General features: G+C 42.8%; 2 protein-coding genes across 2 annotated transcripts; both read right to left on the bottom strand.

Annotated features, from left to right (window-relative positions):
* Positions 1-6,574: 6,574 nt before the first annotated feature.
* On the bottom strand, positions 6,575-8,206 carry LOC134206783 (uncharacterized). Its single transcript, XM_062682507.1, has one exon. The coding sequence runs from the start codon at positions 8,204-8,206 to the stop codon at positions 6,575-6,577; it is 1,632 nt and encodes a 543-aa protein (XP_062538491.1).
* An 803-nt stretch (positions 8,207-9,009) lies between these two features.
* Positions 9,010-11,149, bottom strand: LOC134206782 (uncharacterized). The gene is made up of 2 exons (XM_062682506.1): positions 10,168-11,149; positions 9,010-10,109 (listed from the first exon to the last, which is right to left on the bottom strand). The coding sequence occupies exons 1-2, from the start codon at positions 11,147-11,149 to the stop codon at positions 9,010-9,012; spliced, it is 2,082 nt and encodes a 693-aa protein (XP_062538490.1).
* Between the last annotated feature and the right edge of the window lie 8,825 nt (positions 11,150-19,974).

The raw sequence follows: 19,974 nt of genomic DNA, 5'->3' as shown, positions 1-19,974 counted from the left end.
TAACCCTGAATTCCGTGGTGTTATGCAAAAGAGTCAGCCCTGCCGTCCTGTTTAGTCACGCTTAGCGACAAACAGAAGCTTTCTCCCTAAAGCAAAAATTTGTGTTGGTCATTTCAGCTCATTAGAACTCAGAATCGTATATGGGTCTGTATTAGTTACTATTAACTCTGGTTACAAAAATAGTAAACCAATCGGTTTTACATGCAAGCGGAGTACGGCTTCGCACTGCCGGGACCCGAGTCGCAGTTGAGCGCTGATAGTATATCAACTCCCCAAAGCTAACATGCTGTGCTTTTATGAGCAGGCTTCGCACGCCGGCGCTTCCACGAGTCGCAGTTGAGCGCTGATAGTCATACTCACTCCCCAAAGCTAACATGTTGTGCTTTTGCGAGTACGGTTTTCACTGTCCCCATGAGTCGCAGAGTGAGCGCCGATAGTTACTATCAACTCCCCAAAGCTATACAGTGCATCCGCGAGAACGGCTTCGCACTGCGGCGCCCCCATGAGTCGCAGTGAGCGCGATAGGCATCAACTCCCCAAAGCTAACTGTTTGCATCCGCGAGTACGGCTTCGCACCGCCGGCGCCCTCATGAGTCGCAGTTGCTGATAGTTGCACTAACTCCCCCAAAGCTAACATGTTGTGCATCCGCGAGAACGGGTCTGCACTGCCGGCGCCCCATGAGTCGCAGTTGAGCGCGATAGTTACTATCAACTCCCCCAAAGTAAATGTTGTGCATCCGAGTACGCTTCACCTGCCGGCGCCCAGCGGGTCTTGATTCTGCATTGAAAGTATTCTCACAGTCCCAAATGCATTCGCATCCCGTATTTATTTTGGGATATTTCTGGTCCAGCCCTGCCGTCCTGTTTAGTCACGCTTAGTCGACAACCAGAAGCTTTCCCTAAAGCAAAAATTTGTGGGTCTATTTCAGCTATTAAAACCAGAATCGCCCAGGGTTCCCAGTATGAACTCATCAACTCTTGTGTAAAAATAGTAAACCAATCGGTTTACATGTTGTGCTGAGTACGGTCATGCCGGCGCCCCCATGAGTCGCGAGCGAGCGCTGAAGTTATCTCAACTCCCCAAAGCCAAATGTTGTGCTTTTGCGAGTACGGTTCACATCGCCGGCGGCTCATGAGTCGCAGCGAGCGCTGATAGTTACCATCAACTCCCCAAAGCCAATATGTGCTTTTGCGAGTAGCTTCGCACTGCCGGCCCCGCGAGTCGCAGGAGCTGATAGTTACATCAACTCCCCAAAGCTAACATGTTGTGCATCCGCGAGACGCTTGCACCGGGCGCCCCCATGAGTCGCAGTTGAGCGTGATAGTTACCATCAACTCCCAAAGCCATATGTTGATCCGCGAGTACGGTTCGCACCTCGGCCTCCATGCGGAGTTGGGCGCTGATAGTTACCATCAACTCCCCCGCCAAATGTTGTGCATCCGCGAGAACGGCTTCGACTCGCCGGCGCCCCATCAGTCGCAGTTGAGCGCATAGCGTCACCAACTCCCAAAGCATACATGTTGCATCCGCGAGTACGGCTTACACTCGGCGCCCATATACTTAGATCGCAGAGATTCTATTGTTCACCTAAAATCGCATTCCAGCATCCCCGGAAAAATATTTTATTTTTGGATACTTGGTCATACAGCTGTCTTTAGTCCGCATATAGGCTCGACAACTGAACGGCGATACCGCTGGAGTGTGTCTTACAATCGGAAATTACTTTCATAGCTGTTCTCACGGATCTGACTAATCGCTCCCACGGCCCACCCATATGCAGGAACGTTGAAATACCAGGTGGTAAGGGCACTCGTGAATGTTGTAGCACAGTCCTTATTCGCTTGTTGCATATTGTGTTGCTCCTCGGATAACTGACGGCTTGCCCCTATGAAGTTCGTTCCATTGTCCTAATAAACTTCACGTGGTGCGCCTCGTCTTGCGACAATCGTCGGAAAGCCATAACACATGATTGTGATGATAGACTACACAGATAGAAAAATTCAATGAAATTTACACTAAAAATCATGCACATAAATGGAACATCATTATTAGCGTAATTGCACGCGTGATATAGCCTAAATGTATACAATATTTAACGTGAATCATCAATATTGCTTGCAAGTTGTACGCAAACTTGTTAGGAAGAGAACCGTTTCAGCGTAGAATAGCGTAGATATCCGCAACTCAAGTTTTACGCGCTGCTTACTTTTCACATTTTTTTTCTGTGTATGGGTAACTTCTAGGTGGATGGCTCTCACAGTTAGACAAGTAAATAGAGCCACCCACCGCTTCACCAGACTTCGGCCGATTTTAACTTCCACCGGACCAAAATAGTCCATTCCGACATACGTAAATGCACGCACGAACGGCGTGAGTCGAACCCTAGGTAGCGAGGCCATCATCGGGGGTTTGGGAACCTTATTACTTACTTATTATATACCTACTACATATGATTATTATTACTTACTTATTACTTACCTTATTTTCCAAAACTGGCAATTTCGCTACACCTCAAAGTACGCAGACTGGCGACATAGTATTGCTGGCGCATTTCGTTATGGGCTGTTTCGTTATTCGCATGTAGCAGGCGTCGATGCATGTTGTCGATAATGAGTATGCTCTATTTATTTCAGTTGACTGAGTTGTGTAAATAATTTTAATAATTTAATAATTTTTTAAATTAATATTTTTTTATTTTCTGGAGCAGGGAAAAGCCCATTTGAGTACACAGTTAAAAATTCTGAAAATTACACGCCATGGAAATATTTAAACGCTTGTTTTTGTGTTCAATAGCCTCTAATTTTACATCCAACTTTTTCTTGTATGCAATATTGAATACAAGCTCCATAGTAACGACGACATGTAATTTTAAAAAGTGATGGAAATTTGAGTCGAATCGAACGGAGCCTTTTTGTTACATCATACATGCTGTAACATTTTTATACTGTGTAGAGCTATTAATAACAGCTCTTTCTCAAATGGGCGCAAAACCTCCTCTTCTTTTCATATCAACAGAAAAAAAATTTCCAAATGATACATACAAAATTTGCTTAATAAATTATCTAACTAACTAACTAACAACTAACTATCTAGCAAACACCTCACGATAATGATTCTTATTGGTGACACGGGACAAGTGGAAGTCAAAAACAGGATAACGGCGATTGAACACACGACACATACCTACTATTTATAGGATCATTATATCCGAAGTTTGTACGAGAAGCAGGAAGACGAAGAAATTCATGAAAACGGATGTCAATATTCAACATATCTAGTACACGAGGGCAATCAATGTGGGACTGAAGAACATCAGCAATGAACGAGGCTTTAAAAGCATTCCGACGTGTTTCCAATAACTCCCAGATCAATTAACATACATCGATCTTCATAAGGCGGAAGGTTCAGCGGATCGCTCCATGGAAGTCTCCATGGAAGTCGAAGGGCGAAGCGAATAAATTTGCGTTGAACTTTTTCTAATAGTTTAATTCCATTTTGATAGTAAGGAGCCCAAACAACGACAGGGTATTCCAAGATAGAACGTACCAAAGAGCAATAGAGTTTTTATGCAATGGATATCATCGAAGTGTTTTGATATAGCAAGCCATGGTAAAATACAGGAACAAAACTTTCTCCTGTCATCGAATATAAAATAAGTGCAAAAAGTTAAAAAAGTATTAGAAAACCCGGAGATCCAAGACCAACGATAAACATAGGAGTACGCCGCCGTATGAAGGAAGAGATCTTTGACTCAGAAGCTTCCCATTCCGCGAATCTTTGGGCAAACCAGATTTCGGGAAATTGGAGGATACTGCCAACGATTCCTACAGAAAATGAAGAGACGAACAGTCATGCGGCGGATTTCTGCGTTTGAAATGCGAATGAACATCTGATGAAATAAACAGCCCTCTTATCGCAACCATCTCAAACTAGACGACCCGATGTTCCCCATTACCGCACTGCTTCAATATCAGATGTAGTCCAGGCCATATTCGGCAACAATTCATCTATTCAAGTAAGATCCATCCAATTTATTCTCTAGAATTCATTATCTCCGCTAATCGGAGATAATAATTGCTTTTCGATTATTATTCTTCAATTTCTTGATCTTTTTGTGTATAAGCGCTGTTAACTGGAGGTTCATGTACAGTCACTCTCGAAATTGAGCGTACAGCATGGATTAGATGAATAAATTCAAAAATTCCAAAGGAAATTTAATTGTTGGCTCGGTTGTTTTTAATGCATTTCAATATTCATCCCTTCCTTCAATGTATGCGTAGGGTAAGACACCCAGAAATCGCCCTCCCCCCAGTTTTCGCCCACCTATTTTAAAACCTTCATTTATCGAAAACTAGTTGTTGGAAACAGTTAAAGTTCAGGTTTTTTTCATGATTGATTGATGCTTGTATGGAAAAACTTTAACTGTAACTGTTTTCAACAACTAGTTTACGAGAAATGAGGATTTTAAAATAGGTGGGCGAAAACTGGGGGGAGGGCGATTTCTGGGTGTCTTACCCTACATAAAATGGTTGAAATTTTTTCTCTAAAGTTCATTTATTTGAAAATAGTCTCAAAATACGCCTATTAGATGTGACAAAATTGAGCGTACAGCTAATGTTTTTCTATAAAAATTCTTATTATAAACACGATTAATGTAGGGTGTTGGGTTTTCCCCGTTTTGCACTAAAGTGCGCACCCGCGAAACTTATTCGAAACGTGAACAGAAAAACTAGTGATACGGTCACTACAAATTAATTTATTTGTGTTTCACTTTATACACTTTATTGGTGGACTGTAATAATTTTAAATTTCTACACGGCCGTACGGTCGACCGACAACTATACCGGCGGCGGTTAGGAGAGAACTAAAATTTCTGCTATCTGCACCTATCAGTGAAGCTGCGAGAGCGTATCACTGATAGCCTATCTCTTGTGCCTAGCAGCGTGAAGTATACCTATAGTCGCTTGGCTGCAGATGCTCATCTCAAAATTACTGATTACAGCGACGTACCAAATTTATGCCTTTATAATCCTTAACATACCGGCCGCCTTGAGTTTACTCGAAACAAAATTCAAATCAACACTAGTACTTATATCTACATGTATTCAAAAATGATCCTCTTCGGCTGCATCAACTCTCGATGTCAAAGACTCTCCAACTGCAACTGCTTGCTCGTGCGCCGTAGCGTGAGGTTGACCGTCCGTCAAGTGGATTCGCCGCTACTGATACTGTCCACATCCTCTGATCTGAATAGTTCTTGATAACTTCTGCTGACTCCGTTGCTCACGTACTTCCGCTGATTAGATCGATTATAATGGCATCGGCCGGTGGAATCGGTTCTCCGTGACCTGTCGGAGAAGAATATGGTTTGATTCCGGAACACATTCGAATGGAGGGAAACATAACTTAGTTGTCGCCCCCTGGCGTTAACAGACGAAACTCTATCCTTGCCAAAGTATGCCCCAATGGGGGCGTGAAATGCTTAGCGGAAGTCGTGTTGCAGAGAACCAGTTGTCGTCTCAGGGTTGATTTGAGGAACTTCGATGCGGACGTCGCCGACGTGTCAAGAGCCAATGAGTTGTTGAGCTTTGATGTGATGCTGAAGTTGATCCTGATGGAAAGGAATTCGATTGGTTTCCGAAATACTGCTTAACAATGAATGAACGTAACTTAAAATGCGGCCCCTGGCATATGCGACATGCAGTGTCGCGATCCGCCATTTTGCCCCTAATGGGGCCATACGAACTGAGTTGATAATCAATTATCAGAATGATGACTGCATACCAGGAAGCCGTAGACGATCCATATCTGCCAAAAATAAAAAGCGATTTGGATCCGAAATGCAAGATTGATGAATGGTAACATAACTTAGGCATCGCCCCCTCGGCAGATGTGGCTAGATAGCCACGAATTCGCCAACGGTTGCCCCAAATGGGGGCGTACTTAGCTTTGGTGAATCTGCGATGATAGTAGATGATAAGGTTCCTGACCAGATGACGATTCCTCCAAAGATTGGTGAACACTGTCGAAGGGGAACGCGTCAGAATGTTTCCGGATTGCAAATAAACTATATACATAACTTTGAGGTTGCCCCCAGGCAATAGCGATGGATTGTATCGCAAGATGCCTTAGATGCCCCATATGGGGGCGTGAATACTTAGTTTGGCTGTGTTGACGTTGACGATTCACCATTCTGGTTATCAAGGATGGGCAAGATACAAATTTTGGAGATAGCTCGGCGATAGAGACCCTCCTTCGTGCGAACGGTGACAACCCTCACGTTGCCGTCTTGTCCTGGATGGATCTCGGTTACACGTCCCAGTCTCCACTTGAGAGGTGGAACGTTGTCCTCCTTCAAAAGAACCATAGTTCCGACGTCCAGATTATCTCTATGCCTTGTCCACTTGTTACGGCTCTGGAGATTCGATAGATAGTCAGTTGACCATCGCTTCCAGATCAGTTGACTGAACCGCTGCATCAACTGCCACCTAGAGAGTCTGTTCTCCGGTAGCTCCAGAAGACTGGGTTCAGGTATTGCAGACAATGGGCGCTGCACCAAGAAGTGCCCTGGAGTTAGTGCTTCAGGTCATTCGGATCATTGCTGAGTGGGGTCAAGGGCCTCGAATTAAGGCATGCCTCTATCTGTGCTACGACGGTACTCATCTCGTCAGGTTTTAACATCCTGTTGCCAATGACCTTTTTCATATGAGCCTTCAAAGATTTTACTGCGGCCTCCCATAAACCGCCGAAATTGGGGGACTTAGCTGGAATGAATTTGAAGGTTATGCCGTCTTGAGCGGCCTCCGCCGACAGATGTTCTTGCAGCTGTTGCTGATGAAACATTCGTTGCAGCTCATTCAGCTGTCTCCGTGCTCCAACAAAATTACAAGCATTATCGCAAAATATTTCTATCGGCCTCCCACGCCTGGCCACGAATCTTTTTAGAGCGGCGAGAAATGCTGCGGTCGTGAGGTCCATTACGACTTCAATGTGGACAGCCTTGCAAACCATGCAAACAAACAAGCAGAGATAACATTTTGTCGGAGCGCATTTCCGCGTAGAAGGCTGTAATTCAAATGGTCCACAGTAATCAATTCCTACCCTTTGAAAGGCAGGAGCTGGTGAAACTCTCTCGAGTGGCAAATCTCCCATGAGTTGCTCATTAACTCGTGGTTTCACTCTGAAACACTTCACGCATTCATGCGTTACCTTCCTTGCTAGATTTCTGACATTCAATGGCCAAAACCTTTCACGGATGCAGGATATCATCAACTGCGGCCCTGCGTGGAGCAGTCTGTGATGGTAATCGCTAACGACCAGTTTCGTAAGCGGATGCCGGCTGTCTAGGATCATCGGGTGTTTACGCCTGCGCGATATTGGAGCATTTCCGAGCCGGCCGCCAACGCAAAGTATACACTCTATCATCACAGGATTGAGACTTCGGAGCTTAGAGGTGGATCTGACTTCATTCTTCAATGCAAGGTCTGACAATTCCAATGGAAAGCTCTCTGATTGAGCAAGTTGCACCAAAACGAGCAGTGCTTCTTCATGCTCAGTGGCAGCTAAAATTCCAGACTTTCGTTGGAACTTGTTCCGGGGTTTACAGTTGAACAAGAAACGGCGCATCCAAGCAGTCAGTCGTATGAGACTTAGCAGACTTGATCGCAACGTAAAAATCTCGTTTGGAGGCAGAATATGTAGAACTGCCGATACTAGTGGTCTCTCCTCCAGGGTCACCGAATCAAACTGCTGCTCTGGAACGTGAGTACTTGCCGGCCAGTATTGAGTATCCTTCTTCAGCCATTCTGGGCCATCCCACCACAGAGAATTGTTCGCTATTTGAGCTGGAGTTGACCCTCTCGAAATTATATCAGCGGGGTTCTCGATTCCCGGGACATGGTTCCACACTCCACCTTTTGTGACATGTTGTATCTCCGATACACGGTTTGCCACAAATGCCTGCCATCTCGATGGATGCGAGGAAATCCAGCATTTAACTATTGTAGAATCCGTCCAGAAGAAAGATTTTGCTTTAATCGCCATGCTCGTCGAAACGGTCTCATAGAGATGCGCCAACAGTAGAGCTGCAGATAACTCCAACCTAGGTGTTGACTGCTTCTTTTTTCTCCTGCTAAGATCCTCCAACGGCGCAACCTTTGATTTTGCCATTAGCAGGTTGACATTGATATCTCCATTCCAGTCCATACAGCGCAAATAAACTGCAGCACCGTATGCTTTATCGCTTGCGTCGCTGAATCCGTGGAACTCGCACGAAATAATGTCTCTCCCGAAACCGATCCACCGTGGAACTGAGACTGTATCCAATTCGCATAGATTGGATCCTAAACTCCAACCATTGTGTCTGCAGTTCTTGGCTTAGCGGCTCATCCCAGGAGTACTTGGCCTTCCACAATTCTTGGAGAAAAAGTTTTCCTAGAACGACCACCGGACCAACTAGTCCATATGGATCAAACAGGACGTGCAATCTCAGAAAGCACAACACGGTGAGTGATTGGCCCACCTGGCCTCCAATCTGGAACTTTGATCCACAGGGTGTCGGTAGCTGGCTCCCACGTAAGGCCCAGCGTCTTCACAGTTGCCTTCTCATCCAAGTCTAGTATTTGACGGTCATCTCTCAGATTAGAAGGAATCGATTTTAATACTTGTGGGCTATTGGAATTCCATTTTCTCAGATTGAACCCGGATCCCTTCAGGAGTTCCAGAACTTCCTTACAAAGCTGGACGCCATCTTCGACCGTGTGTGAACCTGCCAACATGTCGTCGACATAAAAGCTCTTTTTGACCACCTTTGAGCCTACCGGATAGTGATCCCTGCCCTCTTCAGCACACTTGTTCAAGCACCGAGTTGCAAGATATGGTGCTGATGCTGTACCTGTATGTTATAGTGGAAAGCTTGTAAGTTCGCAAGAGCTCGTGAATTTCGTCTCTCCAAAATATCTAGTGAAGTTGCTGATCCTGCTCGTGCAACCATACCATCCGATACATTTTTACTGCGTCTCCTGCAACTTGTACAACCGGAAACGTAGCAGAATGCTTGGGAGGTCGACTGGAACGACTTTTCCCACTATCAAGATGTCATTCAAAGTAACACCGGAATCCGTAGAGCACGATGCATCGAAGACCACTCTCAATTTTGTCGTCGTGCTGTCTGGTTTTAACACTGCATGATGCGGGATGTAATACTCTGGGCCTGAATCTCCATCTTCTCCTGTTATCTCCTTCATGTGACCCATGTACAGGTACTCATGCATGAATGCTGTATACAAGGCCTTCATTTCGGTGTTGGCACTCAGCCTTTTCTCCATTGAAAGAAATCGTTTCTTCGCAATGACCTTTGATTCTCCCAACCTTCCCAGCATGTGCTTCCTTTTCGGAAGTGTCACTCGAAACTTCCCATCCGAGGCTCTGGTAGTCGTCTCCTCGAATATCGCTTCGCATGCAGACTCTTCTACAGACAAACAGCTTTTAGTATGGCATGATTCCAGCTCCCAGAATTTAGTTAACTCCTCGAATAGTTCTTCGGTAGTCACTGGCGTAGAAGCTACCGTATTGTAGCTGACAACAGAATTTTCTGGAACACTTCCAGCAACGATCCACCCGAGCTGTGTATTTCGCAGAATTAATCTTGAACCATGAAGCTTCCGTTGTGCTTCCAACAAAAGATCGTAGAAGATGACTGCTCCCAAAATCACGTCAACGACACCAGATTCGTTGAAACTTGGATCCGCAAGTGAAATACCCTTTGGTATGCTCCAAGACGAAATACCGAAACTTTGCTGCGGTAGGTTCGACGTAATTTTCGGCAGCACATAGAACTTCAGCTCAGACGATACGTACGACGAGTTACAAGAGGAAACCGAGGCTAACACTGCTTGCTTGCTGATTGATGAACTACCACCCACTCCCTTCACAGGCAAATTTTCTCGCATACGCTGAAATCTCAGCTTCTGAGACAAGGATTCAGACATAATGCAGATCTGTGATCCGTTGTCCAGCAAAGCGCGTGCAAGTACGGTGTTTCCATAGCGGTCACCGAGCTTCACGATAGCGGTAGACAAAAGCGCAATATTTGAGTGGTAATGTGTTTCTGGTGGTGTAGCAGTGTGGTGTACAGTAGGAGTATTGGTGGGAGGTGATAAACGCACTTTGCGAAGATGTACTTGGTGTTTGTGAAGACTGTGGGTTGTTGTGATAAGTGTTCCGGTTTTGGGCCTGATTGGATTGCTGTGGCGGTGGGTTCGCGGCTTGAGGTCTTTTTGGTGGGACTTGGGAGGAGGGAGGAATCGAATTTTGCTCGTGATTCACCGGAGCAACGTATGGGTGAAGCATGTAGTGGTGACTGCCTCCGCATTTGCCACACGTTGGCCTCGAACAATCCGCAACAAAATGACCAGATCGTAGACACTGCAAACACAATCCAAACTTTCGCACAATAACCTTCCTATCGATAACCTTCATCTTCCCGAAGCGCCTACACTGCTCAATGGAATGCGCTCCACCGTTGCAGACTTGGCAACCTCCATTTGATGATACTGCAGCGTGAACCACTTGGCTCTTGAGAGGCTTCTTAAAATCACTGCTCCTTCGCGCTGACGTAGACTGAAGTATGGCACAGTGCTTCTCCAGGAACTCCACCATCGGCTTGTACGAAGGAATGTCCTTTGAGCTGTGGCACGTTTCCCAGTGGCGAATTGTATCGTCATCCAGCTTCTGGGAAAGCATGAAAGCTAGCAGAGTGCCCCAGTTGTCGGTATTTTCTCCTAACTTTTCCAGTTGCTGAAGGTTGACTCGGAATGTCGTTAGAAGATGATTCAACCCCTGGAAACTTTCCATCTTCATCGGAGCAGCCGAAAAAATTGCTCTCATGTGTTCCTGTGCAATAAGCTTGTGGTTTTCGTATTTGGACTCCAGAGTGGCCCAGGCTAGTCCATAGTTCGCAGCTGTGACTTGAATTTGGTTGACTTGTAGTAGCGCATCATCTTTCAACGACGTTTGGAGATAATTGAACTTGTCTATCAAATTCAATTGACCATAATCGTGGATCAACGGTTTAAAGTTGTCCCGAAAATTTATCCATTCGGAGAGCTTCCCAGAAAAGGCAGGAAGTCTTAGCTCCGGATACTTCATTCTTGACGGCTGGCGAGTTTCAACTGCTGATTGCCGCTCCACGACGTCTCTAGGGTTTTCAGCCGTCTTTTAAAAGAGATGCTGTTTCAACCGGAAATACTTGTTCTCAAACTCCTTAAAATTTTCTCGTTCTTTCTCTTCCGAGCCTCAGCCATGGCCACCTGTTTGGTACTATCCTCTCCGGTTTCATCTTTAGCGGCGTCTTCTACGTCTATTTTCATCAGTGATGACTTCGATTTGCACTCGCACTTCACAATATTTATCGTACACTTCGTCTAATTTCTTCATGCGAAACTGAACTGCACATCTATCATGTTCTTCATCGTATGCTGCCAAGAACTCCTCTATATTCTGCAACGTAATCCACGCATGGCGCTCCTGCTTCACAAGCGCTCGTAGATCGGATACTGGCATTATTAGTAAATCACTTCACTTATTCAATGCACTAGCGCAACTCACTCCCGAGACCTCAAGCGACCGAACGAGTTGACAGAAGACAGGCCAAATAAATCAAAAGTGACTTAATCTCTTTCCAGCAATCTCAAATTGTGCCTTCAAAAGGCGATAAATCTTAAAAACCGGAGAATCACAAACAAGTTCCCCACTGTGTTCTACTGGAATGTACAATCTTGCATGCAATTTTATGCTCCTCGTGAGCATGAAACAGTCTACCCTCAGTAGAGTTTCAATGGCTGGTGCACAGTACAAACCAAGCCAATTCACCTCAACCACGCAATCTCATACACACTGTACTTAGCTGATTTCGGCGATCTCCAGATGTCCACCCTGGGCTTCAAAGACAGGAACGGTGGTCCACAGGAACAGCGAGCGATCCTTTCGATCCTCTGTATATTTGCGGCAACCACACTCGAAATCCCAACAGCCCAGCAGCGACGGCAAAGCAACGCCAAAGCACTATATCTATTCTCAACGGGTCACCGCCCGGTCAATCACTTTAACTGAAGGATGGCGTCTCCGCGCCAACGGAACAATATATGGACCAAATAGAAGCACTAATCTATTGTCCGGCAATTCGATGGCCGATATCGCACTACAATCACTATCCGCGCACTGTTGTAACAAGTTTAACGGGTCCGACGAATCCGGATCGCCAGGACCAAAATGTTGGGTTTTCCCCGTTTTGCACTAAAGTGCGCACCCGCGAAACTTATTCGAAACGTGAACAGAAAAACTAGTGATACGGTCACTACAAATTAATTTATTTGTGTTTCACTTTATACACTTTATTGGTGGACTGTAATAATTTTAAATTTCTACACGGCCGACCGACAACTATACCGGCGGCGGTTAGGAGAGAACTAAAATTTCTGCTATCTGCACCTATCAGTGAAGCTGCGAGAGCGTATCACTGATAGCCTATCTCTTGTGCCTAGCAGCGTGAAGTATACCTATAGTCGCTTGGCTGCAGATGCTCATCTCAAAATTACTGATTACAGCGACGTACCAAATTTATGCCTTTATAATCCTTAACATAGGGTAAATGATATATTTTGGACATGTACATATTTTGGACAAGCCTGAGCTTCTTCGATCAATTTTAGATAATGTGTAGGAAAATTTTATCGAAAGTATGATCATTGCATACTTTTACCTCAACTCTAGCGGCTCCTAATGAGAATTCACAAATCAACTATTATTTATCTTTAAAATTACCTAAAATGTAAAGCTTTCTACCAAAGTGCCTGCTGGACGCCAGTATGCAGGAGTACATGCATTATAGGACTCTTCGTAACATGCACCTGAAACACCTTTAAATTGGTTCAAACGGCAATTTTGAGGTCTTGCGGCCAAAGTTTGATTGTAATTGAGATACTAACATATTCCAATCGCTTAACATGAACTTGAGACGGATGAAAAAGGAGTGACCAAAATGAAGTTATGTTTTTATGCATCAGATATTTATTGGTCACCCCATGTACAGTACATGGATGAACCATTAATTGCCAACTTTCAGGCTGTTTTCAATGATATCGATAAGATTGCGAAACAATGTTAATTTCTGGTTTAATCTATGTCAGTTAACCCTTATGCGGCCAACAAAAAAAACACACGTCGATGGCCGACAGGGTACCCGTGTTCCACTAAATTGATATTCTCATAACTTCAACAATTTTCAACCGATTTGGATAATTTTGACAGTTTTGGAAACAGAAACTCATATACTTTTTGCCTATTGTCAAGGTTTACAGCTTATGCCTATGGTTATACAAGAAATCTTTGAAGTAAGGCTTAAGAGTCTACACGCGTAACCAAAGGCCATTCAGCCAGTTTCAAATATGCTACAAGCTCTTTGCGCTTCTTAGAATTGAAGGTGTTTACAGTATATGCTTCAGGCAATGCAAAAATCCCTGAAATGATGTCTTAGTCATCCGAGAAATCTCTGAGTAAAGTTTGAAGATCTACTCGCAACCAAAGGCCTATAATGCAAATTCAAACACGGTACATGCTCTTTGTGGTACTTAGCATAGAATGCGTTCACAGTATATGTTCCGAGTCATCCAAGAAATTTCTGGAGTAAGGCCTTAAGGTCTACACTCGTAACCAAGGGTCTATGGACTTGTCTTAAAAGTGGTACATGCTCTTCTGCGCATCTTGAAATCAAATGTGATCATTACATATGTTCTGCGCTATCGAAGAAATCTCTCGGATAAGTCCTCTGGCACCTTCATTGCATATGTTCATGGTCATCCAAGAAAACCCTGGAAAAGGCCTTCAGGTCTACACGCGCAACCAGAGATCTTTTAGATTGTTTCAAAACTGGTACATGCCCTTTGTGGTTATAGAATAGAACGCCTTTATTGCATATGTTCATATCATCCAAGAAAACCCTGGAAAAGGCCTTTAAGATCTACACGCGAAACTAAAGATATTTCAGATTTTTTCAAAAGTGTTATATGCCCTTTGTGGTACATATAATAGATTGCGTCCATTGCATAGGTTCATGGTCATCCAAGAAAACCCTTGGAATAGGACTTTAAATCTGCATGGGTACCCAGCGATCTTTTGGCATGTTTCAAAAGTTCTAAATGCCCTTTGTGGTGCATGGAATTAGATGCGTTCATTGCATATGTTTATGATGTTCCAAGAAAATGCTAGAATAGGCCTCAGGATCTTCACACGTAACCTTTCGGATTGTTTCAAAAGTAGCATATGCCCTTTTTGGTACATAGAATATACCGCTTTCATTGCATATGTTCATGGGCATCCAAGAGAACACTTGAACAATCAGCAAGAACTTCACGCGTAACCAGAGTTCCTTCGGCCTAGTTGAATAGTTATGCATGCCTTTTATAGTACGTAGAGTAAAATGCACCATTTTAAATGTTCATGGTCATCCAAGAAAACCCTGAAGTAAGGCATTAGGATCTACACCAGAGATATATCTGCCTGTTTTAAATTTAGTACATGCCTTTGGGGCCCATGAATAAAATGCGTTCATGGCATATGCTAATGGTCATCCTAGAAATTTATGGAGTTAGACTTCTAGGCTTACATGAATATTTAGAGGGTCTTTAAGGTCACTCCTTACGGAATCCAAGTTTCAAAGTGCTCGCGTTTTCGGGAGCACACTACTCGATAAGTAAGCAACGCACAACTGTCATTTTTATTTTTTCAAGCACGCAGCAAAGCTAAATCAACAAAAAATACAGTTGTGCGCCGCCTCCAGTATCGATTGGTGTGCCCTGAAAACGCGAGCACTTTTGAAACTTGATTCTGTGAGGAGTGGCCTTAATCTAATTTTAATATGGTACATGATCTTTGCGATATTAGCCTGTTTTTTTCTCACGTTCTCGGCGTGAAGTTGTATCGTTCCAATTTATTTACATTTTGTATTTCCAAAGCATAGACTTCATATTAGTGATATCAATGAAGTTTGTATACTACCTGGAACCAAAAACAACAAGACAAAAATAACTACTTGGAATGCTAATATATCAAGATGAGGTTTCACATCTTGTTTATTCTTCAATAACTGCCCAGAGCTAATGACAACAACTTGAACTACTTGAAATGCAAACATATATCAATAGCCTTCCGTTCGTGGGTTGATCTACAGATCATTCCTATATGGAGTTCATAGACTACCTAGTACCATGGCAAAAACAAAAACTACAGCAGACGTTTTACAGTTATCGGTCCGCTAAACTTCAAACCGATGTCAGACTCAATGACAGCTGCATTGCGCCGCACATTTAGATACACTTTTCTTGTATTTGACGTTCGATTGACAACCGTTTGACGTCTAGAAGGCGTTGCAGTTATCGAACGGCATTCGAAAACTGAAAAGTAAACATTTTGCAGTTATCAAACGGCTACTGTACTAGGAATGCGTATATTCACTCAGATGAGGTTGACCCGATTTTTGTCACTCCCAGATTTTGTCTACCCCTGATTTTGCCTAACCCAATTTTATCACGTTTTCGATCCAATTTGCCGCAAACAATAAAGATGTTCATGAAATAACTTTCACTGCCTGTAGCTTATTATGAATCATTTGTGAGTTCCTGTTGATAAGTTTGTACGTCTCTTCGACAAAAAATACGGATTCCTTCACGTATTTTGCCTTGCCTTCATTACGGAGCCCACGACAATGAAAATAACTACTTAAAATACAAACATATACCAAGAAGGAGTCTCACAGCTTGCTTATTTTCAAATAACTGCCTCTATTAAGGAGGTTGATCCATCGACCTTGACTCTATTTCATAGACTACCTGGAGCCTGGGCCAACAACAAGAACTACTTGGAATACAAACATATACCAAGATGGGGTCACAAAACTTGTTTATTCTTCGACAACTGCCTCCATTACGGAGATTGATCTAGAGAACTTCGGTGGGGTTTGATCCAACGAAACCAGTACGCTAGACAGGTGTTTTTTTCCCTACTAAGCTACGAAAGGACCTCCGTCGTCCTCCGCAGCTTAGCGGGTACTAATGAAACCAAATTCACAACACCGGGCATGTAGCCGAACTCTCGCAATACATTCTCAGAACTAAATCTCTCATATATGTTTTGTACAATGCCAACTATGTGAGGGATGAGTATTTAGTGTTATCTGGCTCTATACACTTGCTTCATCACCAACGGCGCTCGATGAAGTAGGGTTGTCAATGAGATTGGGCCGTCAGATCCCAACCCGACCACATAAGCGAAGAGATTCTTTCGAGTTCAGTACATTCAAAGTTAATTGCCCACGTTCCGGGCATTAAGCAACCCGGAGTGGAAATTAATTACTATGTCTGAAACTCTGATTATTCATATGCACAACATGTAATAGATTGTTCGAAAGGTATAGGAGGAAAACCGCTACCTTCCGTCCCTCCCAGTTGTTCTTCAATAACTGCATCCGTTACGGAGGTTGATCCACCGACCTTGACTCCTATGGAGTTCGTAGACTACCTGGAGCCCACAACAACAACAACAAGAAATACATGAAATACAAACATATACCAAGAAGGGGTCACACAACTTGTTTATTCTTCAATAACTGCCTCCATTACGGAGGTTGATCCAGACCTTTGAATCTATGGAGTTTAAACGGGTAGACTACCTGGAGCCCACGACAACAAGAACTACTTGGAATACAAACATATGCCAAGAAGAGGTCACAAAACATGTTTATTCTTCAATAACTGCCTCCATTACGAAGATTGATCCACATGACCTTGACTCTATGGAGTTCGTAGACTACCTGGAACCAATGACAACAAGAACTACTTAGAATACAAACAAATACCATGAAGGCGTGAAACAACTTGTTTATTCTTCAATAACTGCCTGTTACCAATGTCGAACCCCATACCTTGACTCTATGGAGTTCGTAGACTACCTGGAGTCCTCGACAACAACAAGAACTACTTGTAATACACATATACCAAGCAGGCGTCACACAACTTGTTTATTCTTCAATAACTGCCTTCATTACGGAGACAGATCCGAAGATCTTGACTGTATGGAGTTCGTAGACTTGGACCTCACGACAACAACAAGAACTACATGAAATACAGACAAATACCATGAAGGGGTCACACAACTTGTTTATTCTTCGATAACTGCCTCCATTACGGAGATTGATTCGAATAACCTTGACTGTGTGGAGTTCGTAGAATACCTGGAACTCACGACAACAACAAGAACTGCATAGATATATATATATATATATATATATATATATATATATATATATATATATATATATATATATATATATATATATATCAAGAAGGGGTCACACAGCTTGTTTATTCTTCATTAACTGCCTCCATTAAGGAGGTTGAACCTCAGACCTTGAATTTATGTAGTTTGTAGACTACCTGGAACCAATGACAGTAACAAGAACTACTTGGAATGCAAATGACCCGGAACATATACTGTGAAAGCATTATTTGCTTATCACCATAAAGAGCATGTACCGTTTTTTAATTTACACGATAGACCTTTGGTTACGTTAGCAGACCATAAGATCTTATTCCAGGATTTTTGGGTGACTTAGGCCTTTACTTCAGGGTTTTGGAGACCAGAATGTATACTGTGAACACCGACTATTCTAAAAAGCGCAATGAGCATGTAATATATTCGAAACTGGTTGATAGTCCTTCGGTTACGTGTGTAGACTCTTAAGTCTTACTTCAAAGATTTCTTGTATAACCATGGACAAAACTGTAAACCTTGACTATGGGCAAAAAGTATATGAGTTTCTGTTTCCAAACTGTCAAAATTATCTAAATCGGTTGAAAATTGTTAAAGTTATGAAAATATCAATTTAGTGGAACACGGGTAATTTGTCGCCATCCACGTGGTAAAAAAATCAGATGCCCTCCCCACGTCCCTCCTCACTGTATCAACGTGATTTTCACAGATGCTACATTTTATGGAGTTTTAGATGTCACTGAGTTTCAGCTTTCAGCTATAAAAATTCATTGAAATATCACCACTTGAATTTGAAAAAGGAACACGGGTACCCCGTCGGCCGCATAAGGGTTAAGCAAATAAATGCATTTAAATGAATGTGGATACGTGTAGGTATGTCATACCATTGAGATCTGTAGGTGGCCATTTTTAAATTAGGAGAAAATGACTCTGTCCAAAATATATGCATTTTCCATGTCGAAATTATATATTTGATGTCCAAAAGAAAATATTTCAGTTCGCAGTATATCACAGTTTACACCTCAGTAAAACGTAATTTACTCAAAAATTGGGCAATGGAGGCACAAGACTAATCATAGGTTATGTATTTGGATGAACCTAGTGGTTTTCAATTGTTTTATACTATTCAATCTCGATATATTTCCAAATGAATGTCCTGCGCTTGTCCAAGATATATCATTTACCCTATTATAATATTGTTTTTTCATGATTATATTTATAATAATAAACATCCGCTACTTAAACATTCAATGTTTTGAAATTAAACCATGTTTTAATCAAAATGGCGAACAAGTAAGATGTATAAACAATGCTATTTAACAATTCAATGTTGCTGGGCAAAATAGATGCTTTAAGATATCGATTTCACCGGCATCGTGTCTTTTGTATGATAGATAATCGAAATCGAGCGAGACATACGACAAATTTGGGAAAATTCAGTCGGTAAATGATGAAAACAGATGTAAACATACTAAGAAAACGACAAATGTTGGGAACGGCATATTTCAAATTTAGTGTAACTTTATTTAAAAGTCAATGTATGGGTAGCTTAAAAGCTCAGGACACTCATTAATAATAATATTAATAAAAGAGCAGCACACGGATACATTATAAGATGCCATTTTATATTTGAAGACTCAGTCACCGTAGGAACAAATTTGGTTGAATCATTTAAATTCACCAAGATATTATTAAATAAGCTGCTTGAACTCTTAAAAAGTTTATTTTTACTCGCCACATGGAAATCATCCAATTGTATCCCTTTATGGTAACAGACCGTGGAGTTCAATCCGAATTTAATTATGAAATTACGATTTTAAGCTATCTTTTCAATATTCAATCAGAAGTGCTCTACGGGATTGAAAAGTTGTTTTTATGTTCGGTACCTTAACATGCACCTTGTACTTTTAGAATTTGACTGTGAATGATTGGATTCAATAATATTACTCTTAATGATAGACCTGAGACATTAATCGAGCTTTAACACTAATTTTAGTTAAAGACATACTAAATTTGAATTATGTCATTCCTAACATTTGTCGTTTTCTCTGTATGTTTACATCTGTTTTCATCATTTTTCATTTTCATTTATTTAGTTAACATCTAAACAGATAACACTAAATCAACAATTTGACGCCACAATACACGGTTCGAGGCCGCATCTCTCCATCCTCGGATACGCCCCACGCTCGCCAAGTCGTTCTGCACCTGGTCTGCCCATCTTCGCTCGCTGCGCTCCACGCCGTCTCGTACTCTGCCGGATCTGCGGAAGCGAACAACGTCATTACTTTGCAGTGGCTGTTGTCCGGGCATTCTTGCAACATGTCCTACTCCATCGTAGGCCCTTCCGGCTTTAGCTACCTTCTTCTGGATACTGGGTTCGCTGTAGAGTTGGGCGAGCCCATGGTTCATATTCTTCGCCACACACCGTCTTCTTGCACACCGCCAAAGCATGGTCCTAAGCACCCGTCTCCTCGAATACTCCGTTGAGTGCTTGCAAGTCCTCCTCGAGCATTGTCCATGTTTCATGTCCGTAGAGGACAACTGGTCTTATAAGCTGTCTTGTACATGACACATTTGGTGCGGTGGCGAATCTTTTCGACCGCAGTTTCTTCTGGAGCCCGTAGTGAGCCCGACTTCCACAGATGATG

This window comes from Armigeres subalbatus, chromosome 1 (assembly GCF_024139115.2).
Source record: "Armigeres subalbatus isolate Guangzhou_Male chromosome 1, GZ_Asu_2, whole genome shotgun sequence".
Taxonomy (NCBI): Eukaryota; Metazoa; Arthropoda; class Insecta; order Diptera; family Culicidae; genus Armigeres; species Armigeres subalbatus.
This window is presented reverse-complemented; position numbering and strand designations above follow the sequence as displayed.